At 41.1% G+C, this 25,221-nt stretch overlaps 1 protein-coding gene across 1 annotated transcript in view; it reads right to left on the reverse strand.

Moving 5' to 3' along the window:
- Positions 1-641: 641 nt before the first annotated feature.
- The window catches only part of Ofd1 (OFD1 centriole and centriolar satellite protein), a 41,937-nt gene continuing 17,357 nt past the window's right edge, over positions 642-25,221 (reverse strand). The window contains 15 exon segments of the mRNA XM_032890413.1: positions 642-770; positions 1,601-1,668; positions 1,898-2,050; positions 2,638-2,795; positions 6,157-6,270; positions 8,696-8,796; positions 10,674-10,845; positions 11,170-11,781; positions 14,716-14,827; positions 15,442-15,572; positions 16,738-16,927; positions 18,712-18,803; positions 20,078-20,151; positions 21,430-21,517; positions 21,520-21,548. Coding sequence (XP_032746304.1) covers positions 728-770; positions 1,601-1,668; positions 1,898-2,050; positions 2,638-2,795; positions 6,157-6,270; positions 8,696-8,796; positions 10,674-10,845; positions 11,170-11,781; positions 14,716-14,827; positions 15,442-15,572; positions 16,738-16,927; positions 18,712-18,803; positions 20,078-20,151; positions 21,430-21,517; positions 21,520-21,548 — 2,137 coding nt within the window. The 3' untranslated portion in view covers positions 642-727.

The following is a 25,221-nucleotide window of genomic DNA, read 5'->3' on the forward strand; positions in this document are numbered from 1 at the left end:
CAGGCCTTGGCTTGTACAGGGTCGAGTTCTTGGTACTGAAAGGGATGACTGCTCTCTCACTCATGCTATTTAGCAGGGTCTGCTTTCACGTCATCACCCCCAGAGGCCACCTCCTAATACCATCACACTAGGGTTCCAACATATGAATACTGGGGGAGCTACACCTTTCACCACAGCAGATGGCAAAATATTGTTTATAGACATTACAATGGAAAAATCTGTGTTCGTGTGCAGGGAGAAAACTGTGCTAGGAAGATGACTTCCTGTTTACACATTACAGCCCAAGTGTGGAGTAGGAGGTACACAGTTTAAACTTAGCAAATGCAAGCCCAGCACCTGACAAGATAAGTTTGCAAATAGGTATAACTTAAGACAAAACCAGAGAGGGGAACGTCATTTTAGTATAATGAATAAAGTCCATGGCTAAAGAGAGGATTACATATGCTAAATGTGGCAATGAATGTCTTAAAAGTAAGGCAGAGGCAGGTGATTCTGTGAGTTCAAGGCCAGCCATGGCTTCAGAGAGATCCTGTCTCAAAAAATAAAAGGGGTGGAGGAAGGGTTCAATTGACTCTGTTACTGTTGTCTCATATATTATAGTACCAAATTAAAACAACGTTAAATAAACACTATACACAAAGTTTTTCATTGACAATTTTAATTACAGAAAAACAAGAACACATATTATGTGACTTCTTGTATGTGAGAAGCTAGACAGCTACTGTGATTACCAGACGTCATCTGGCTCTTCATGGGAAAAGCCTGGAGAACTAAAGAGAAAAATTAGATATTTAAAAATTCATGCCAACATCTAGATCAGTGGTTCTCAACCTGTAGGTCCAACCCTTTCACAGAAGTCACCTAAGACCATGGGAAAGCACATATTCACAATTCATAACAGTAGCAAAATTACAGTTATGAAGTAGCAATGAAAAGAACTTTCTGCTTGGGGGTGAGCACAACATGAGGCACTGTATTAAAGGGTCGGACCATTGAGAAGGCTGAGAAGCACTGCTCTAGATCTTCAGAGTGGTCCTAACCCTTTCTTGTAGTGTTTTTGCCCTCACTTACAATTATTATCAGGGTCAATTTCACAAGCCAAATCACAGTTGACTTTTTGAAGCCAGTGGGGGTTTCTTTTTGTTCTGTTTTGTTTTCTTAATGCAAGATTTCCTGTGTCTCAGGCTGGCCCCAAACTATGTAACCAAAACTGACCTTAAAATTGTAATCCTCATGCTTCTACCTGAGTAATGGAGTTATAGGCATGTGGCACCATGGTGCCTGGGATTGAACCCAGGGGTTCCTACCATCTAGTTAAACACTCTACTAACTGAAGTAAATCCCCATCCCTTTGAAATTCATAACTTTCGAGAATCTTACTATACAGCCCAAGCTAGCTTCAAAATCTTGCTCTTCCTGCCTCAGGCTCCCAAGTGCTGGAATTCCCAGAATATACAACCATACCCAACTTTCGAAAGTCAGTAAATTTTTACTGATTCAATGATTTCTTTAAGGCAAACCCAACTATCTGATTATTTTTGCTGACAACAGGAGCAATAGTGATTTGTCTGAGGGACATAATGTTTGAAGGAAGCCATACCTGTCATCCTTGTCACTAGGTATCATCATGTCCACTAGTGAGCATTCTTTGCCCGATTTTTTGGAGCTCTGACATAGGATGGAGAAAGAAGAATTTTGAAACAAGTTAACTTCAGAAAAGGCCAAGAATTAGTACACTTTGACTTCTCTAATAATTATTTTGAAAACCTATAAGAGAGTCTAGTAGAAGGCCTCTCTCTTCCTGTCTTCACCAGGGAACAGCCCCAAGGTGTTGGAATAAGCCCCCCCAGTGCCTCCCTCCCCTCTGCCATCTGATTGCCATCCGTAACACAGGCACCTTATCTGCACTTGATTGCTCCTGTCTCTGCTGGATGATTTTCATGTACTTTTCTAAAGGATTCTCTCCATGAGCTGATTTATCTTTCTGTTCTTGAATACTCTTTTCTAATTCTTCTTCTATCTCACTCTTCAGTGACTCTTCAATCATCCTCTAGAAACAGACCAGTGCCAAGAGAGGAAATACATGAACACGTTTTAAAAGCTTCTCAGTCTTAAAAATCAAAATAAGAAGATCCTTATCCTGGAAGCACAACTTGCATACCAGAGAAATGTGTGTTTAAAATGAAGTTATTGCATCAGACAAACAAGGAAGGAAGGGATTAACCAGGAAGCCAAGGAACAATTTTAAGGCATGTTAAGTAGCCAAGAGTAATCCTTCTGCCTAGCACTAAAATCAGAACAAGAAGGCAAGGAGAGCGGTAGACAAAATGTGTGTGCCTAGACACCACTGTGGACTGACTAGATGCGCCTCCTTGCCCTAGCTCTTCCAGCTGGCTGGCCTGCTCTCCTGGAATGCATAGACAGAGGCAAGTTATACAACAGATGACAATACATGTGACTGTCTTTTCAAAACCAAGTTGCTCAGAAGGAGCACAACGGGAAGGGGGAAAGAATGCTTTGAGGTCACCTGCTGCTTCTCTGACCTCACACCGTTACTGGCTCACAGCCTTGAGCTCAAGGTACCTGCTGAAGGTGTCCACTAAAGAAACATATACAGAGATTTGAGTGACACATTACCCGCTCCTGCTCTAGTTTTTCTAGCTCTCTTCTTTCCCTCTCTAGAGCTTCTTGCCGTTCACTCTGCCTTTGTTCTTCTCTCTGTCTGCGTTCTTTCATGTGGAGTTCCCATATCTGCTGTTCTTTTTGTTCTCCAGTTTGGCTCTGAACAGCACCACCTAAAAAGACAGAAAACAAAGTGGGTAGCTACCAGCATCAGCTTTTTCAAATCAAGTCTTCTACAGGCCTGCTTGATTTTTTACTAATTCTGATGACCTGCTCTAAGCTGCTGGTCTATTTTTATGGTCGTCAACCTCAGACTGACCCCTAGCAATGCCTCTAGACGTTTACTTTCCTGAGATGCATATAAGCCACCACACACAATGAATAATCCCAACAGTCGTCCATTCACACCATATTCTCTTCATTCATCTCTTCTCTCCCTACTTCAGCCTCTCAGTAGCAAATCCTACAGTCTGCCTTCACGTTTCAGTATAATCCATCCCCGTCTTTAGAACTATTAGCCCATCAACAGGGGTTTCAAAACGACAGCAATTTAAAACCCTTTCTCCCTACTCCTAAAAAAAGATGTTCAAGTCATTCCTACCCCCCAAACAGAACTCCGTCCTCCCCTTTATCCTCCGGCACTACCATCTTTACTCAGTTCGAGCTGTACTGATCCTGGTCCTTTCTAGGGATTAAGCTTTTTTTCTCCATATTTATTCAATGTGTACAGATGTTTTGCTTTCATGTGTATCTGTGCACCGTGTGCATGCAATGCCTGAGAAGGCCAAAAGAGAGCATCAGATAACCTAGGACTAGAGTTGCAGACAGTAATGAGCTGCCATATGGGTGCCACCTGAGTCTTCTAGAAGAGCAGTTAATGCTCTTAGCCACTGACCCATCTCTAACCCCAAATCGCTTCCGTGTCTTTCTTCATTCCTGACCATTTTCCCCAGCCTAACAACCATGTTTTTAGTGGGATTTCTGTCACAAAATGGAGAAATCCCAAAATGCTAGCCTCCTCCCAAGGTTACAGTGGTTCTTTCATCTCCGTCTAGGTAGGCCATGGACATATACAACTATAGCACTAGCAACTCAAGAGGCTGAGCCCACAAGTTCAAGGGCAGCCCAGCAACGAAGTTTACCGCATATCCACTGAGCCGCCAGTGCTTGTGTGCTTATCCAACTCATCTTGCTGCGAGAGACAGTTCCTCTATGAGGTCCTTCTTACCCTCTAAGTGATATAATAAATAGGGCAACACATTACTTGCTAATCCGTTATACCGTCTTTAAAAAAAATAGAGAAAAAAATCAAGGCTCATTTTTAATTACTTGTCTGTTGTTTCCTTTCTTGGCACAGGTCCCTGCCCTTCAAAGGTTTAAATAAGTCTCGGCTTTACAGATGATGGTGCTGGCCATTCTTTCGGCTCTATCCCATGATCTACACTTTTTCACTCAAAAAATGCTAATCAGCAACAACACCACAGGTTCACCAAAGGATTTCAGACCCTTGTGTTGTGCCTTGTCCCAGATGCTTAGCAGGAATAAGAGCTAGCTTTACTGAAAGAGAATGGCCACACAGATCGATCTATCTATCTATCTATCTATCTATCTATCTATCTATCTATCTATCTATCTATCTATCCACCCACCTATCTATCTATGCATCCAGCCAGCCAGCTAGCTATGTAATATGTTTGTCATAAAATAAAATATCAAAAGCTCACACTTACTTCCACAGACACAATTACCCTGTCCCTCCTTTCCAGTGGAGGAGAGGTTACTTCAAATGGTTCTACTTTCACACAGGGAATAACAATGACAAAATGAGACTGTTGTTAAGATAAAAAGAAGAAGCAGAGCAGGATGAAAAAAGTGGCAAGAAGAAAGAGAGAGGAAGTGGCAGAATTAGATAGAAATGTTTTTGGACACAAAAGCCAAGACAAGAAGCATATGCTTAGGAACCTCAAGGACACATTATTACTTTTTGTTGTTGTTGTTGTCGTCGTTGTTCCTAGACAACAGGCAGAGATGAATATATGAGAATTTCTCAAATAGCCAAAGCATAACCAATGCTATTTAGTAATTATCTCAAGAGTCATGAATGTAGTCTGCTATGCAACCTCAAGGCAGAACATCTAGCTACTCACTGATTTCCCTCAGCTAGTATTTTCGCTACTTCCTTCAAGTCTGTGAACATGGCTGCCATGTTCTTCTGCCCGTGATGGCCTGGTGGACTCCTTCATTGCCCCACCCTTTTATCCCAGACTCTCCATGATGGCAGGGGCATATTTGGCCCACTGATTATACCTAGCCCCTAGGCAACTGCCTGGAGAGAAGGTGCTTGCTTGGGTCTGGTTAAATGAACTGTCCTCATCTCTTGCTCCTCTTCAGTAGTTCCTCATCTTCCTGAGTACTATGGCTTCCAGAGTCCTCAGAGTACTGTGGAAGTACTATGGAGAGGCTTTGCATATGTTGTGTGGGGGTGTTAATTGTGTTCCTGTTTGGGCAGCACTGAGTTGCAACTTTAAGTAAGACATTTCCTTTCAAGTTTGAGGCTGAGAAGAAGAAAGGACCTGGCTGTGAACTAGGCTTGAACAAAGCACAAACTTCCTCTCAATTCTGCTCTCTGCTCCCTCTATCACCTGAGGGAGAAATAAATAAACTGAAGAAGAGAAAAAAGCATGGGCCAGGCAGAAGTCTGATGACCACCTTCCTCCAGTGATGATGTAACAATATCAACTTTTCTGAAGACTGAAATATATGTTTTTCTATCCTAATTTATGAAATAAATAAAGCAAGTAAGACAAGAGATACTAAAGCATTGCAATAGTAAAGCTATACAATGGGCTTGACCATTACTTCAGGTTTTTAACACAATTTCTAAAGATAATAAGGTTCCTCATGGAACAGTTTTTGCAGAAGAGAAGCAAAAAGTGTAAGTGCTCCATCCAATCCAATCAAGTAAACATTTAAAAAGAATAAAGAAGTCTTCTCTTAGAGGCTTTCCTTAGCAGTTTGCACATGTTCACACAGGGAAAGTCCCTGAAGAATGATATTGCCACAAGCCCAAGCCTCTGAACAATCTATATTTATGAAAGGCCTACAAGACCAGGGATGATTCAGCAGAGAAAGACACTTGCTACAAACCCCAGTTTGATCCATAAGAACTGATTACCCCAAGCTATCCTTTGACCTCCACAGACAAACGCACAAATACAAACAAACAAAACAAGACAAATAAACAATGTTGGGCCTAGAGAGATGGCTCAGGGATTAAAAGTGTTTGCTACTCTTCTAGAGAACCAGCATTTGATTCCCAGAACCTAGCATCAGGCAGCTCACAACTGCCTATAGCTCTAACTCCAAAGAATACAAGGTCTTCTGGCTTCCCCAGGTACCTGCACACTCATGCACATATACACCAATATACTTAATTTAATAAATAAATGTAATAAGAGAAGTGATGTAGGAAATAAGTCAGCATGCAATATGTAGCTATTGTTTACAGCTTAGTTTAAGAAAAGAACCACTTACTTGGGTGGTCGTATGAAATGGGTCTAGAAGACAGAGTAGCTGCAGCAACATCTATGCCAGGCATGTCACCAGCAGGGTGGAGTCCTTCTGCTTCAAACTGTTCTGGCTTGTTCCCTGCATCCACATGAGATACAGTTAATTGTGCCATAAGTCCTTAGTAACAGTAGCAAGTGAAGGGAGTACTATGCAGTTCAGGAGTGGGAGGTGCTTGGGACTTTTAGGGAGTGGTGGGGATAGATCACAGAACACCAAAACTGCCCTTTCCTACAGAGTACTAAATCCAACCACTTACAAAGTGCTCAACTCTCAAGTTTCTTTACATTTTAAAGAATTACATGTGTTTGCAAAAAATCCAATGCAGTAATAGAGAATTCATTTGGTTTGCTGATAAAATCCTTTGAGTCAATTTAAATATCAATGATGGAAAGTCAGTAAACACCCCAGTACAGATGGGAAAGCTTTGCTGGCTGAAAGCTATAAGGAGAGTCAGTTTCTCTATTTGTTTAAGGAAAGAGGCTCCTGCTGGGTAACCCTTGCTCTCCTAGATATGATCCTACACCTGTACATACAGACATACAGACAGCTCTGACTAGACTCAGTGGGTTGGAGGGAGACAGGGCATGGGGAGTCAGGAAGGAGTTCAGGGAGAACAGGCAGTGGCTATGATCAAAATACATTGTATACATGTATAAGATTCTCAAAGAATGAAAAATTAATGATTTAACACAGTCATATTAACTGTTGAGTTAAAAAAGTGACAAAATTCAGTCTTTTCATTTAAGTATGCAGAATGATTCTTTCAGATCTGACAAGGAGATTTATAAGCCCAAATGATAGATTATATAGAAATGTAAAGAATTCTCAGGCTAGAAAGAGTCTCGGAGGTGATGGACCCTATATCCTTATTCTACTTATAAAGTAGGACAACAGAGTTGGAGGCAAGGCTATAGCCAGGCCACCATTTTCTTGACTCTCATCTTATCTATGTGGAGGTCAGGTCATGTTCAGTGTCTTTCTCAGTCACTCTCCACCTTATATTTTGTGACAGAGTTTATCACTGAACCTAAAAGTTCACAGATTTGGCTAGACTGGCTGGCTAGTGAACCCCCAGGGCATCCTCCTGCCTCGACTTTCAGAATGGGCCGCTCACCCTGCCTTTTTTATGTGGGTGTGCTTTACAGACTGAGCCACTGTCCCAGCCCCTCATTTGAATATTCCTTCACCTCCATTTTATCAGTGAAGAGAAGGTTTGCTTAAGTCTGAAGAATCAACAGGATCAATATAAGTTAAAGAAAATACTTTCATATGTCACAGAAAGGAAAAAGAGTGAACAATAAAAAACTTCCTTATTGAGGTAACCCCAGCCTTGAAATATTAAAGATTCACTTTATGGCGTTAGTTTTTCCTTGGAATCTATGAGTTACACCAATTATCTTCAGAGGAAATTCAAGTGCACCCTATAATTCTGTCACAGAAAGATGACGCAAGGCTGTCGAGACGGCTCAGCAGGAAAGATACGCCCCACTAAGTGTGACTACTGAGTTCAGGGCCTGGGACACCAGAGTGAACCAAGAGAACTGACACATGCAAGTTGTTCTCTCATCTCCACATGTGTGCTGTGCTACAGACACACATACATGTTGCATACACACAATAAGAGTACAATAAAAGTGTTTAACGAGAAAAATAAAGCAATGCACCATATCACAAAATAAACATGTCCCAACATACAACTGTTTTGCTAAAAGAAAGTTTTCCTATATTTCTACTTAGAAAAACTGAAAGGTATGTGTTAGGGTTGGGTCAGTAAAATGATGCTTTTAAGGAGGACCCAAGTTGAATTCCTGGCACCCAGCACTCTCCTAACAGTTAACAATCATCTGTACTTCCAGCCCCAGGGAATCTGACACCCTCTTCTGGCCCCTATGGGCACAAGACACAGACATACAAGCAAGCAAAACACCTCTAACACATAAAAGTAAATGTTTTTAAATGCTTGGGAGATTGACTCTATGACTACAGTGCTTGCTTTGCAAGGGGAGGAAGCGCCTCAGTTAGGATCCCCAGAACCAGGAGTTGAAGAGATGGCTCAGAAGTTAAGAGCACTGAATGCTCTTCCAGAGGTCCTGAGTTCAATTCCCAGCAACCACATGGTGGCTCACAACCATCTGTAATGGGATCTGATGCCCTCTCCTGGCCAGTAGACATACATGCAGGCAGAATGCTGTATATACAATAAATGAATAAATTTTTTAAAAAAGGAAAAAAGACTCCCCAGAACCCACATAAAAAAGGGTCATGATAGTGGCTATCTATAATCCCAGCATGACTAAAACATGATGGAAGGCTAAGACAGGAGAATCTCCATTAGTTAACTCACAGGACATGTATAAATACTGGTATACAATGGAATGATGAGACCCTGGTGGTAGATGAAATACGCCATCTGAAGTTGTCCTCTGACCTCTAGACAGGTGCCATGGTACATATGTAAATGTATATATACACACACATGCAAAACCTAATATTCAAAACTTACATCTGAAAGATGGTTCAAATTTCTCCTTATCTTTCAAAGATTGCTTGTCCACATTTGAAAACTCACTTTTATCTTGCATTTCAGTTTGTCTCTGATATAAACTAGATTGGAAGAATAAATACAGGAATATGAAGTGTTAGTAACAACATAAAAGGCCAAGAGAATAGGGTACACAAGTTGTCTGGTTGTTAAAAATAACTTACAGAATGTTTTGCTATTTTTTTAAGATAGGTTCTCTTTGGTGGTCTAGAACTATGTAGACCAAATTGACCTCAAACTCCTAGCAATTCTATCTCAGACTCCCAAATATGGGGACTACATGCAGGAGCAAGGATACTTGGCTCTAACACTCAGTTTTTCATTGGCTTATAAGGAATGGCTCTACTCAATTGTTAAGAGCACTGGCCGCTCTGCTAGAAGACCTTGGTTCAATTCCAAATGCCCACATGGCTTCTCTCAACAGCCTGTAACTTCAGTGCTAGGGGATCTGATAACTTCTTCTGGCCTCTGTAGACACCAGGAAGGCATGTGCTACCTAGGTATACATGGAAGCAAATCACCCATACAACATTAAAGAAAATGCTTGCCCAGCATGTATGAGATCCTAGTTTCTATTACAATATAGTTCAAAAGAGAAGAAAATAAAAAGAAAAAAGGGTGTGTGATGTGTGGTGGGAGAGAGAATAGCTTCAGAGGACAGAGCCTGCTACTAGGCATTGTTCTTGGCAACTAGTCTATTTACTCAGTAATGTCCCTTGTTACCACCCTATCCCTGAAGTAGACATGGCTCCAGTTAACAAAGAATAGCTTACTCTCAATACTATTCCTAGGATAGTTTTCCAGTAACCACAAAACATTTTTCTCTAAAGACAAATTCCATATGCCATCAGCACAAAGCAGCTGAAGTGCACAAGCCAAACCATGTATCAAAGTGTGCTGACTTTACATACTATGGCCTCGATGCTCTTTTTGGCTAGCTAATAAGAAAAGTCAGTACAAGCTGGGCATGGGGACTCATGCCTGTTGTCTCAGAGTCCAAGAGGCACGTAGGCAGGAGGATCACTACAAGTTTGAAGCCAGCCTGGGCAATATAGCAAATGAGTCTGTCTGAAAACAAAACAAAACAACTACAATCTAAAAGATATTAAAGAATATAAATGGCCTAGGACCATGGTGGACACACATAGCAGTTTTCAAGTACGAACAGGCAGCATTCATAAACATCAGATACCCAACTGGAGCCCACAAGTAGGGATTTGGAATCTCCTGTTGTGGTCCTTCCTGCCTGTGAATTACAGCTCAGGTGACCTGCTAGCCTAATCCCCTTCCTCCTACCTTGACAGTCATACCCTACTGTCCACCATTACTTCAGAATTTGTTTCAATGATACACAAACTGAAACCTTGCTTATGTTTGTCTTTGAAACAGGGTCTGTCTATACAGTCCTGGCAGTCCTGGTATTCACTCTGTAGACCAGGTTGACCTTGAACTCAGAGATCCATCTACCTCTGCCTCATGGGACTAAAGGTGTGTGCCACTACTCCTGACCCTTAAAACATATTTTTTTCCGGAGCTGGGGACCGAACCCAGGGCCTTGTGCTTGCTAGGCAAGTGCTCTACCACTGAGCTAAATCCCCAACCCCTCAAAACGTATTTTTAAATAACATTTTGCTGTGTGAAATTTCTCTAACTCTCAAAATGACCCCAATTTATTTGCTGTGACAAACTTTATACACAACTATCTATCTTTATGAACCAAATCCATTCACAGACCCAGGAAGATTATTCACACAATTATCGCATACTCTCCCTCATAATTCAAATGACTTTCAAAGACCACAAATGATTTTACAATCTAACTGTAAATTTCAGACTGCTACATGATCTTTAATATTACTTTAAAAAGGTCAAAGGAGTAAAGGTCAAAAGAGCAGATAAGTAGCATGGTTCAACAGAAGATGATGAGAAAATAACTTACGAGGCATTTTGCTCTGGAGGGCTGGAGAAAGATGGACCAGAGAAGCTGTGCCTAGATGGAACCGATGATGGCTGGGGTGTTCTCTCAGGACAAGGAGTAGGGGAAGCAGCAGGTGACTCAGATGGTCTGTCAAGACAAGGGCTGGAGGAAGTAATGTGTAATCTCCTGAGACCTGTGAGGAAGAATGAATCAGGGCAAAAATATTACAAACTGCATGGAGAAGATATCAAAATATTTTTTAAAAGCTCTGTTATTTTGAAAATAAATCCTACTCCATCCTTGCAAATAGCCAAGCTTGCCATGTGAGAACCAAAAAGGTTCAAGCACCAAAATCAAACCATAGAATTAACATGGAGCATATAGAACTAATCAGCAGCAAGACAAAGGCCATGTGCTCCCTCGACACTTCTGTGTGCTAAGGAAACTCTTAACAGCCTTTGTGCTGCCTATTGAGCATTAAAACATCTGCATCACAACCCTCTGGACAGTGGCTTACCTTCCAGATACATTTCATTATCAAGACTTCTTCTTGATTTTGGATGTGGTGTAGAGGAGAGGCGTGTGGAGGAAGAGGTCCTGCGTGGCCGTGAAACCATGCTGCCCATGAACGCTTTGGACACATCACTCTTTTCTTCCTTTAGTATGTCTGCAAGAGGCTGTTCAGAGACAACTCTATCCTCTGCAGGAACATGTCTGTCCCTGGAACTGGAAGCTATGCTTCTGAGAGCTCCTACAGAGTATACCGATGAAGGACTCTTTGCCGGCTGAGGGCTCATGGAAGGATTCTGAGTAACTCTTTGATAGTAAGTTCTGAAGGCCTTTTCCAAGCGCTCAGCCTCTTGCTCTAGCTCTTTTACTTTGGCTTTTGTACTACTGGCTACAAACTCGAGATCAGAGTCTGGGGAACTAGTCTCTGTTGCTGTATTTACATAAGGTGTGACCCTTGACACAACTGCATCTGCCATAACCTTGTTCTGTTCAAGGGGTACATTCAAGAAATCCCCACTTATATCTTCATTGTGGGGTGCCATCTTGCCACTCAATAGGCCAGTCAGGGAATGAAGGGTCAGAGAACGCTTTGGATTTCGGAACACTTCGTTCTCTAGGGCTGCAGGTCACAAAAAGAAAATTTGAGAAATGAGGAGAAAAAGCTAAGAATAAAATTAAATTATACTTAAGAATATTTTTAAAGTAGTAAAAACAAGCCTACATATTAAACAGTTTCTGAATCCATAGTCATGCTCATTAACATTTACTGAAAGCTAACTTCATGTACCAAGCCTTTATAAATACGATAAATTTCACAATCTGTTACACATGAGTCTGCAATAAGTATGTCTGAGAAATGAAAAATATATAATTTATTGGGTAAAGTCTAGCCAGATCTGAACTATAGCAAACATATTTAATAAATCTTTGTTTATTCCAACGAGCATGAGAATAATCACACATTTGAATTATAATATAATTAGTCTCTCGCCAGGCACAAGTGTCAGATAACCTGGCCAGAAACTTCCACTGCTCTCTGCTGGGAGAGGGGATGGGGTCTTCCTGACATGGGGGCCACATGGTCAGCAATTCCTAGGGCTGCTGAGATTTCCTAGCAAAAATCTGACACCTATGCTGCCTCTTTCCCTGGAAGAGCTCCTTATGACGCTACAAAACCAAGTGTACAATGGGCTAGACGTAGGCCATGTGTGTGGAGGGCTTCAGGAGGGCCCAGATTCACTGAACTATTTTCACATTACAAGACTATTATTATAACTTCAGTGGCAGACGGTCTGGCAAACAACTGCTAGCAGAAAATAAGGAATTGGAAAAGAGTTTAGAAATGAGTAAAGACCTAGAAATAAACTAGTGAAGGTGGAAGGAACAAGTGACTGATAAGAGTCCAAGCAGGAACTGAGGAAAACAAAAAAAGGAAGGATGAAAAACAAGCTAAACTGTAAGAAGTACACACTTAGCCCAAAAGCAACTGAAGGAGAAAGTATTCCCATGAAGCGGGGGGGGGGGCATTCACAGCAAAGACAGTAACTAATGCCTGAGTGCCTTCCGTATACCAGATCATGCCTTATATCTATTCTATCTTTGCCCACTGTGGCCCAGTAGCCATCATTACCTCCATTATAAATGGGGGATTAAAGAAGTTCTAAACATGTCATGCCCAAGATCAAACAACTTCAACTGAAGGCCAAAACAAAGCAGGTCTTCAACTCTGAAAGCAATCCTGCTTCTCTTGAGTATTTATACACGGGTCTGGTTAAGGAATATATAGATATATGGAAAAGCCTGTTAGCCTTAACAGAGTCACACATGGACACATGGAAACAGACACACAGACACATAGACATAGACACACAGACACAGACACACACACACACAGACACACACACACACACACACAAGAAAGAAAACCATTGAGATGGGGGAGGGAAGCAATGAGATATTCAGGAGGGAGGGAGATGGCTCAGTGGTAAAAGTGAATGCTATACAAGCCTGACTACCTGAGTTGGATCCCTGAAACCCACATAAAAAAAGACCTGGATGTCTACTGCTGCAGCAGTGACAAGGTTATATATGGGAGGAACCAACTGTTCTGGTATTTGTATTTGAGGACTTCTCCACTGGACAGAGCTGTAACTGTTACTGCTACTATAAACATGGTTAAAACCCATGGGTAGAGAGTTGGAGAAATAGCTCAGCAGTTACGAACACTGGTTGCTCTTTCAGAGGACCCAAGTTCAGTTCTGAGCACCCACTAAAATTAATTTATAACTAATTCTAGGATGGCCTACATAAGCACCAGGTATGCACAGAGTGTACATACATATATAGGTAAAATGACCCTATACATAAATTAATTATAAAAAATTAAAAAGTAATAAATCTTTAAAACCAAACATCAAAAAAATGCATAGCGAGGTTCATGCCTTTAATGCCAGAATAGGGAGGCAGAGGCACGTGGATCTCTGTGAGTCTGAGGCCATCCTAGTCTACACAGTAAGTTTCAGGATACCAGGGCTATGTAGAGAGGCCCTATTTAAAAAAAAAAAGATGGGTGGAGAAATCCTAGGTCCAAGAGGAAATCATTTGATGTTGCTTATGATGTTGGCTAAATGGTTATGCTGTCAAACTGCAATCTAAATATGAACATAAAGTTGGTCTTTGCACAACCTTGGTTAGAGAAGTAATGGTTAGTGGGTAATGGTTAATGCAGTGACTCATAAATGTTCAAAGTGCCAAGAATAAGCAACTGCGAATGCTGACCCATAGGTGGGACATCTCGATCAACACCTCCCAGCTCAGGGAACAGCAGGGAAGAGGGTATGAAAAAAATATAAGCCCTGGCAGATGAGAACCAGTGCTGCAAAATGCTGTCTTCTGGACATGACATAGCTGTTGCACATGTGAACCCAGAGTAACTATGGTTATCTGTATAAGACAGTTAAAATTATCAGCACTGGGGGCTGTGGGTGGGGCGAGGTATGTTGGTTCGTGCCTTTAATGGTGAAGAGAGATTAGCATAGGTGAGGAGAGATTAGCAGTTGTTTTGGGGTGGTGTCATTGACAGGCTACCTATACCGCAGGGAATGACCTCATAACCAAGCACATACATATGGAAAACACTAACTGCACTCAGTGGGTTACATGGGGAATAAAGAGGATTGAAGCTGAAAGGAAGCTATAATGATTGGAGGCAGAAGCTAGAAAGAGGGAAGTGTGGATACGATCAAGATTACTTTATAAATCAGTGAAACAGTCCAAGAATTAAAGAAAAAAACTCCATGTAGGAGCACACCTCAGCACTCCCATGGCAAAGTAGAACCAGGAGGACAATGGGCAGGTAGTGCACAGGTTAGCTGGCCTGGAGTAGGCAGTACAGACACTAAAACAGGAGACTCACTGTCTCACTAAGGGAGAAGCAGAGAACCCATTCTTGAAAAGTCCTGTAACCTCCACCAGAGTGCCACAGTGCTCTATGTATCTGTTTCTCTCTTTTACACATAATTAATAAACAATTTATTTTTAAAAAGTCTCCAACCTGTCTGAGTTTGCTTTAGTTGTGACTTTAAATCAGCAACCTGAATAGTTAACCTTTTAACAGAAGCATCATATTCTGATATCTGGGTCCTTAGCTGTGTAGAATTTTCAATCTGAAAAAAAATAAATAAATACAATTACAGCTTATTCTAAAAAGAAAATATCTTTTATTCTGCTTATTTATTTATTTTGCAAATTCTAAGAATCTTTTACTCCAGCAATCAATAGAATGGCCTCTTATTAAAATAACACCCAAACAAGTGTTTCACCAAACAAGTTTTGGTTTTTTAGAAGGGGTCTCTCTGTGAAGCCTTGGCTATGATAGAGCTCATGGAGATCCACCTACCTCTGCCTTCTGAGTGCTGGAATTAAAGGCGTGCACCACCTGTCTAAAAACAGCTATTCTATTCCTCACAGACAGATGTTACAGTGACACAGTAGATGTGTGTAAGCCACAAACAGGTACCAAGAGACAATGGGAATTACCAGGGCCTCTGAGAAGTTTTGGTCTACATGAGTTTGCTTTCTCTTCCTTGCTATTATCATTAGGAATATGAAGTCAGAGTCACCAGAAAATGTTCTCACATGAGGAAGGCTCTTTTGCAATGTTAGGGGAAGGAATTCTTTGTACTCAAATAATCTGATTTCAATGGTTTGACATGTGTAAGCTTTCTATAACTACAAAGCAGACTGGCACAATTCTCTAAGAATAAAGAACAATACTCACTTCACTCTGCAGCTGTTTCTGCAGAGCTTGCCTATGAGTTTCAAAGCCTTTATGCTCCAGTGCCATAGCCTTTTCTGTTTTCTGTAATTCTTTCTGAAAAACTAAAAGCTCAGGGGGTGGCTGAGTTATACCTAAGAAGGTTTAAGAAAAAAAAAGAGAGAAAAATATTCCTCGTCATTATTATCTTAAATTTGCCTATTTCACTAAAAAGAGAAAGCATCTAGAGAAGTTTATAATAGTTTCCTTTCTTTGTACTCATGCAATTAATATTCTACTAATTCTATTAAGTGGCCTAAGAACAATCTTTTTTTTTTTTTTTTTTTTTTTTTTTTTTGGTTCTTTTTGGGAGCTGGGGACCGAACCCAGGGCCTTAAAGCTTCCACAAGCAAGCGCTCTACCACTGAGCTAAATCCCCAACCCCAAGAACAATCTTGATTCACAAATTTCACGATAAAATAATTTAATGCATGTTAATATAATTGAATTCCTCTGAAGCCCTCTAAGATAAAAGAAATCTTTTCAAATTCTTAAATTAACCCAATAGCCTATCTCTTTCCCTTACCACATGCAGAAAGTATTCTGTCAGTGCCTGTCCTTGGTTTCATGAATTATGAATAGTAGCCCACGGCAGTCAGGCTTCAGAAATAAGGTTGATGGCACCCTCCATTTGGGTCACACAAAGGCCCCTTTAGTATAAAAGTATGTCTTATGTAGGGTAGTCATAAAGGATAATGTAGGGGTTGGGGATTTAGCTCAGTGGTAGAGCGCTTGCCTAACAAGCGCAAGGCCCTGGGTTCGGTCCCCAGCTCCGGAAAAAAAAAAATAAAGGATAATGTACTAGAAACTGGGCCACGATGTTAGGATTCTCTTAGAACTGGGGTCTTAGGAGAGAGAGAAACTTCCAGAAGTACACTGAGTAAGAAAAGGCACAGAGCACTGGTGGGAGGTGCCAAGAAGGGCCTATGAGCTCTCTTGGTTGAGAATCATAGTAGGCAGGCAGAATGATTACAACCTCTTCTCCCTGCCTTGCTCCAAGTGCTTACTGGCTCACCTGAGGCAACAGTCAGAGGGCATGAACCCTGAAGCCACCTGCAGAGGCAGTTACTTAACAAATATTACTTAAAGGAAACTCCTAATTGTGCAATAGCAAACAAAATGTAAGCAAGTTCAATGTTAGGATCTTAAAAAATCCTTCCAATGTAAGCCTCCCTTACAGACAGGTAGTAAGTAGTTCTATAATCCTGACCTAATGGAAATTACAGAAACATGCAGATCACACACACAAAAAAGACATACGGTCTAGGAGACGTAGGTTTTCATTCCTATTCTCTTCCAGTTGCTGTTTAAGTAATTTATTTTGTGCCTGAAGTTCCACTTTCTCTTCTTTCAGTTGTGAGTAATCACTCATCTCTTTCAGTTTTTCATTCAGCGAGTGGTTTTGTTTTGACATTGCAAAAAATTGAGCTTTGACAGACTCCAGTTCCAGCTAAAATTGAAAAAGGAAAACTTATACCTGAATAACTTTCACAGCACTGCAAAAGTAAAGGCTGGAAAGCCGTCTGAATCTGAGCATCACAAATGAATGACAGTGACTATGAGACAGAGGTCAGGCCCTCTGCAACGAGATCCCTTCTGCACTGGGGATAGGGCTAGTAGAAGCTCAGAGCCTGGAAGCTTCACAGACATCTGTGAAGTGAGGGAAGGGTGTATGGTGAATGCAATTTGGAGTCAATTCCCCAAATGCCACCAATACAACTACACAAGATAACCAGACATTTTAAAAACATAAACAGATGAAAGGTAGATACAGTCTCTCTGCTGTGAGGCACTTTCATTTTCTTAGTCTATTGTGTCCTAAGGATGCAAAAGTAAACCTCACCTACAGAATCCACTTCAGTTTGTTTTAGACAACGTCTTACTTATTTATCCCTGGCTGGTAAGAGAGAAGCTAATATCTACTGGCCACCTGCTATGGGTACTTCACTCAACTCCCCCAATGATCATGCTTTGTTATGTACAGAGGGTAAGGAAATTGAAGAAAGCTGTGTAGCAATGGGGGATGGGGTACTGGGGATAGCAACCAGAAAGTTCCAGATGCCAAGAAAGCAAGAGCCTCCCAGGACCCCTACAGAGATTACATTAGCTGAAATACCCCATAAAGGGGAGGGAGAACCTGTAGAAACCATATCCAGCGGTTAGGCATGCCCTTCCCCCACCAGTTGAGGGATAGGGTCACTCACCTATCTCAAAATTTTAACCCAAATTGCTCCTGTCTAAAAGGAAATACAGGGACAAAAAATTGGAGCAGAGACTGAAGGAAATGCCATCCAGAGACTGCCCCACCTGGGAATCCATCCCACATGCAGACACCAAACCCAGACACTAATGCTGATGCCAAGAAGTGCTTGCTGACAGGAGCCTGATATAGCTGTCTCCTGAGAGGCTCTGCCAGATCCTGACCAATACAGATACAGATGCTTGAAGCCAACCATCAGACTGATCACAGGGACTCCACTGGAGGAGTTAGGGGAAGGACTTGAAGGAGCTGAAAATGCATCAATGGGAGGGGAGGCCCTTGGTCCTGTGAAGGCTCGATGCCCCAGTGTAAAGGAATGCTAGGAATGGGTGGGTGGGTGGGGGAGCACTCTCATAGAAGCAGGGTAAAAGGGGATAGGACAGGGAGGTTTCTGGAGGGGAAACCAGGAAAGGGGAAAACATTTGAGATGTAAATAAATAAAATATCCAATTTTTTAAAAAAGAAATATCTCTAAGACTACAGTCACAGAACTTGCCTGAAGACACATAAGCAGTTAAGGAGGGAGAAAGAATTTGAGCAGCAGGATTCTTAGCTCCAAGCTCTTTTTCTACATGCTTTTGCGTGAAATTAGAACCTACTGTATTAACTTCAGCTATCACCTTCTTAGTCATAAAATAATCAGTCCAAGAAGACGTAAAAGATGGCATAGGGGGTACAGACATAGTTCAATGTCAAGAGCATTTATTGTTCTTCCAAAGAACCAGGTTTAGATTCCCCATGGGGATTCTCACATGACAGCTAAGAATCCTGCGTAACTCCCATTCCAGGGGGATCTCCTGCTGTCCACAGGCACTGTACACATGTGGTGCCCAGACATATATACAGACAAAACTGCCGAACACAAAATAAAAATAAATAAATCTAAAAACATCCCTATATTCTCTATAAATAATAATAAAGCATTAACCTTACCATGCCATTAAGGAAAGTTAAGAAATAGGTTCAACGATTACCTCAACTTCTTTCATACGCTGTACAGATTTACTGAGTTCTTCCTTTTTTGAATTAATAACTGTGAGCTCCTCTTGCAAATGAAAAGTTTTTTCTGAGGAATAAAGAAGAACCAATTAAATAGTGATTTCCTACTGAACATAAAAGACATTATAAGAAATAGGTCCCATTACCCAATGACTGATGCCAAATTACAACTGCCATATGTGGTAAAATTCCTCGACATACTAAGCAGTTCGCCCTTTCAAGGCAGGCATGGGACCTTAATGTTAAGAGTGCCTACCTTCCTAAAAGTCAAAGATCTGTTTTCCTTCTGTAGTTTTTCCTTCCTGCAACACAACTCTATGCAGATACGTATCAAGAGAAAATTTACTAAATCTAAATACACAATAGCACTAAACTATAAGATGTATCTGCTTCTATGCGACAGGAGCAAAAGGGACCATACAGCTGGTATCTAGTCAACAGTAAGTAAGCAGCTCTAGTTTACTTCAAAAATGTTTCAAATTTCCAAAGTTCATGTGCTTTTCGCACTTTCCTACAAACATACTGAAAAATAACATATGAATATTAAAAATGTATTCAACTTTCATAGACTCAGGTCAATGTAAACCTGAGAACTTAGGAAGTATAAAGATATGTAAGGAAAAAGGGACAAGTCACAAGACAGAAAAAGTGAAATTTTCTATAATGGAGCTGCAGAGATGGCTCAGGGGTTAAGGGCACTGGCTGCTCTTTCAGAGGACCTGGGCTTAATTCCCAGCCCCCACTTGGCAGCTCACAATCTGTAACTCAAGCTCCAGGGCATCAATATGCGTTACTGGCCTCCATGGGCACTGTGTGCACATGGTGCAGGAAAAACACCCACACACATAAAGTCAAAATACGCACATCTTTAAATAAGAAATGAAGAACCAGTGAGATGGAGTCATGGGTAAAAGCACCTGCTGCTCGGCCTGACAACCCAATGTCAATGCTAGGGACCCAGTGGTAGAAGGACAAAAACCAGGTCCCATTAAATCCTGTGACCTATATATGTACCCTGTTTAACACATACACCCCCTCCTCTTAACAAATAAATATGCAAATAAATGTTTTGTAAAAAGGGAAAGACAAATTTAAGAATACACATACAACAGATGCCACACAGTGGTAACACACACCTTTAATCCCAGCACATGGGAGGCAGAGGCAGGTAATCTCTGAGTTAGAGCCCAGCCTGGTCTATAGAGTGAGTTCCAGGACAGCCACGGCTACACAGAGGAACACTGTCTTGAAAAATCAAAACAAGAAACAAACAAGAAGACTAAACAGATGCAACTTAGGAGGCTAATAACTACATCAGAACTGAAATAAGCCAGCCATCACCTTTATTCTTCCTTTCCTCTTCCAGGAGTTTATTTGTTCTGGTGATATAATCATCCTTTAGTTCCAGTTGGTACCTGAGAATGAGAATGACTAAAATGAGGTCCTTGCCATCTACCTGGAGAGTCCACTAATCCTGAGGAGCTTATGTATAGCCCAGCATACCTAAAGTGCCAACACAGCTTAGGGGAAACTTCAAAGTCTCAGTTCTAAGGCTAGGCAACTAAATTTTAAACATCAAAGGTCCAATAAAACCTCCATCCAATAAATAGAGTTCCAAAATTCAATCACACAAAATGAAGGATGTTATCATGGGGTTACTGAAAACAACTACTTTCCCACTGGCCTCAATTCGTACAGAGAGCATAAAAGGAAACAAAGAAAAGGTTACCTAGCACACAACAGATTCTGTGTCCCCAGAGATGGCAAGGCATTCAGTCATTTGTAATCTGCCTATGCAATCTCCCAAATCCAAACCAGGATAAGAACTTTTGTTCCTAGGGTTTATGTACAATTAAAAGCCTACTAGTATTATATCTATATCAGCAATAGCAAAAGGGATGTTACCATAGAGTTTTACTTATTTTTCTTGGGTTATCACTAGTCAGGGACAGGCAAAAGAAAGACAAACCCTCCTGTAATAAACATCCCTCACCCTTACCTTTGCTGAAACCAAAGACAAATATTAAAGGTTATTAGATGGGACACGTACACCTGCCACTGAGAAGAGTTACCATTCAATTATCCTTGCTCCTGGATTCTATTCACTGGCCCATAAAATTCAGACTAGAATACCTGGGTATGATAGCACACATTTGCTATCACTGAACTTGGAAGCCAACAGCAAGAGAATCAAGAACTTTGGGTCAACCTGGGCTACATAGCAAGAAGCAGGAGAGAGGAGGGAAGGTAGGCCAAATTAACTGTATCTGTCACATTTTCATTTCCCTTTATCACCATTTGCTTCATAAAGTTTACTTTAGCTCCTTTCTTTTGATTCTGGCTTTACAGAGTCTTGAGAGAACAAAGCCCAAGTTCATAATCAAATTCTACCTTAAAAACCTTGTAATTTGTTATTGGCATTCATCTCAGTGGCAGCATGAAAAAGTAAATCACAAGCCCTGACAGCCAAAGGAGTTATAAATAAGAGTATCTGATGAAATTCTCTACACTCTATGCTTTAAAAACTATCTTAAATATTCATCGAAAAGGTTTGATTTGTTAAAGAAAATAGTTTTGTTCAAACACTGAATTTTACCATGTAAATATTAGTCCTATTAGGCCATCAATTTTGGCTAATTTTCACCAACTTAATTCAAACATGTTACTCTTTTTAAAAAAAACCCAACAATTACTTTAGAAGTTCAGTTTTGAGTTTCTGTTCATAGGCCTCTTCAATATTCTTTAGATTCTGTTCCCGTCTCCGAAGTGCCTCAGCCTCATTTTATTTTTTTCTTCTTGGAGCTTCTGGGTCCTGAAATTAATCCCAAAAAAGTTTGTAGGAAAGCAGACTGAAATTTATATGACTGTCCTAACAGGAAACAAACAAAAAAGTCTCCCTATATTTTACAAACTGACCTAGTTACTATATATCAGACTAGGGAGGGAATAGAACAGGGGTAGCTGGCTGAGAAACACCTAAAGAAATGTTCAACATCTTTAGTCATAAGGGAAATGCAAATCAAAACGACCCTGAGATTCCACCTCACACCAGTCAGAATGTCTAAGATCAAAAACTCAGGTGACAACAGATGCTGGTGAGGATGCGAGAAAGAGGAACACTCCTCCATTGTTGGTGGGATTGCAGACTGGTACAACCATTCTGGAAATCAGTCTGGAGGTTCCTCAGAAAATTGGACATTGAACTGCCTGAGGATCCAGCTATACCTCTCCTGGGCATATACCCAAAAGATGCCCCAACATATAAAAAAGACACGTGCTCCACTATGTTCATCGCAGCCTTATTTATAATAGCCAGAAGCTGGAAAGAACCCAGATGCCCTTCAACAGAGGAATGGATACAGAAAATGTGGTACATCTACACAATGGAATATTACTCAGCTATCAAAAACAATGACTTGGGGCTGGAGAGATGGCTCAGTGGTTAAGAGCACTGACTGTTCTTCCAGAGGTCCTGAGTTCAATTCCCAGCAACCACATGGTAGCTCACAGTGGGATCTGATGTCCACTTCTGGTGTGGCTGAAGACAGAGGTATTCATAAAATAAATAAGTCTTTAAAAAAAAAAACAAAAAAACCAAAAAAAACCAATGACTTTATGAAATTCGTAGGCAAATGGTTGGAACTGGAAAATATCATCCTGAGTGAGCTAACCCAATCACAGAAAGACATACATGGTATGCACTCATTGATAAGTGGCTATTAGCCCAAATGCTTGAATTACCCTAGATGCCTAGAACAAATGAAACTCAAGACGGATGACCAAAATGTGAATGCTTCACTCCTTCTTTAAAAGGAGAACAAGAATACCCTTGGCAGGGAATAGAGAGGCAAAGATTAAAACAGAGACAGAAGGAACACCCATTCAGAGCCTGCCCCACATGTGGCCCATACATATACAGCCACCCAATTAGACAAGATGGATGAAGCAAAGAAGTGCAGGCCGACAGGAGCCGGATGTAAATCTCTCCTGAGAGACACAGCCAGAATACAGCAAATACAGAGGCGAATGCCAGCAGCAAACCACTGAATTGAGAATAGGACCCCCGTTGAAGGAATCAGAGAAAGAACTGGAAGAGCTTGAAGGGGCTCGAGACCCCATATGTACAACAATGCCAAGCAACCAGAGCTTCCAGGGACTAAGCCACTACCTAAAGACTATACATGGACTGACCCTGGGCTCTGACCTCATAGGTAGCAATGAATATCCTAGTAAGAGCACCAGCGGAAGGGGAAGCCCTGGGTCCTGCTAAGACTGAACCCCGAGTGAACTAGATTGTTGGGGGGAGGGCGGCAATGGGGGGAGGATGGGGAGGGGAACACCCATAAAGAAGGGGAGGCGGAGGGATTAGGGGGATGTTTGCCCAGAAACTGGGAAAGGGAATAACACTCGAAATGTAAATAAGAAACACTCAAGTTAATAAAAAAAAAAAAAAAGAACAGGGGTAGCTGGCTTAAAGAAGTAGAAAGGAGTCAATGCCAAAGTAGTTTCTTAAAGGAGATAACTAACATTTAGAAACTGGCTAGGAGGGCCACTTGTTGCCAAGCCTGAGTTTGATCCCCAAGACCTACATCCACATGATAGAAGGAAAGAACTGACTCTCACCAAGTTGTCCTCTAACCGCCACGTGTGCACTGCTGTGGCATGCCTGAATCTAGTCACACACTAAGTTAGTTTGTTTTTTTTTAATTTTTTAAAAGATTTATTTATGAGTATACTGTAGCTGTCTTCAGACACACCAGAAGAGGGCATCAGATATCATTACAGATGGCTGTGAACTACCATGTGGTTGCTGGGAATTGAACTCAGGACCTCTGGAGGAGCAGTCAGTGCTCTTTTTAACCGCTGAGCCATCTCTCTACCCGCCCCCTACACACACATACATACTGGTTACATCGTGAGCCCATGCTCCTAATTCTAACACCAGACAGACAGAAACAGAAGGATCATTGCAAGTCCAAGGCCAGCCTGGTGTAGATAGTGAGTTTCAGGTAAGCCAGGGTTAAAAACAAAATGAAAACATAGCTCAAAAAACCCCAAAACCAAAACAACAAACTAAAACAAAACAAAAACCTGGCTATAGATGGTAAGTGGTCATAATCAATTTAGAAGAATATTACAAAAGCACAAGCAAAAGTTAGTTTACACATATAACTGTTCTATAATACTGTTTACAACTGCTGGATCTAATTCACTAGCCCATAGATACTAAAGGCTTAAGACCTGCTTTCAATATTTCATAATCTATTGATTAAATACTGAAAAAAGGGAATGACAGAAGGGAATTAAGAGAAGAAGAGATGGAGGGAGGAAGAAGTCATATTCTTACTATACACTAACCCCACAAGGTCCTCCTAGTAAGACTAAATGAGTGGTACTAACAGCTCTCTACTTCCCAGGTGCTGCAGAGAACAAGCCGTTCTAAGAACCACAACCCAAAGCTCACTGGTTGAAGCACTAAGCAAAAGCTGCAGGTGTAGGCACCAGCACCCTCTGCTGGCTAACCCGGAAAGTCAGGGAGCAGAAAAATACACTTAATTTACTTGAATGCTTAGAACGAGGGGAGAACAGAAGTGGATATAAAAAGTTAAGGAGAGAAGAAATCAAATGAACTGAGCCTACAGAAGTGAGAAAACAATACCAATACAGATAGTGACAATTTCTTTAATATACTAAGACTTCTTAAGAACATATATGAATGCTAATAGCAAGGTCTAACTGGGGAAAAATTACATGCACACTATAGGTTGTGAGCTTGCTAGCAGTCCCAGGAAGAACTGAAAGATGAAGCAACCTGAGTACTTAGAAAACATTCAGTGGCACCCCTACCCCATCATAGGAAATGGTTCCATACCAGATGAGCCAAGTTAGAACAGAGTTCCTTAGTGGAGTACAAAGTAGGTAAATGGAGCAGGCCAGGATGCCTGGAGCTTAGTTACATACAAGAGACTATCAGAGCTGATAATTAAAGGTAGCTGCAAAGCACACAATTTATAGAAACATTAGGAGAGCATCCAGGTTGTCCAGCTTCAAGGGAGTCTGGCAGAAATATTTCTCCATGGTTTCCAACTAACAATCTAATACTTTAGAAGAAAAACCCCAAGTTATGTCTTCTAAACCAGTTGATATCACCTTCAGAGCCAGGAACTCTCCCTGGCAATTTTGTTTTGTTCGTTTTTAGACAGGGTATTAACACCATGAGAAATAGCTCCATCCATTGACAAGTTAAGTTGGACTATTCTATTTCATTTTTTTTCAGTACAGTAGCAGGTCTGAATACCTGATTCAAATATGCAGGCTGGCCTAGAACTCACCATGGAGCTGAAATTGGTCTCAAACTCATGGAAATCATCCTGTCTTACCCTTCCAAAGTACTGGGATTACAGACATATACTACCACACTAGGCTTTTATTTAGCTGGGGAGAAAACTCAGTAAATAAAGTGAGTGCTGTGAATGCATGAGGAC

Source organism: Rattus rattus, chromosome X (assembly GCF_011064425.1).
Source record: "Rattus rattus isolate New Zealand chromosome X, Rrattus_CSIRO_v1, whole genome shotgun sequence".
Taxonomy (NCBI): domain Eukaryota; kingdom Metazoa; phylum Chordata; class Mammalia; order Rodentia; family Muridae; genus Rattus; species Rattus rattus.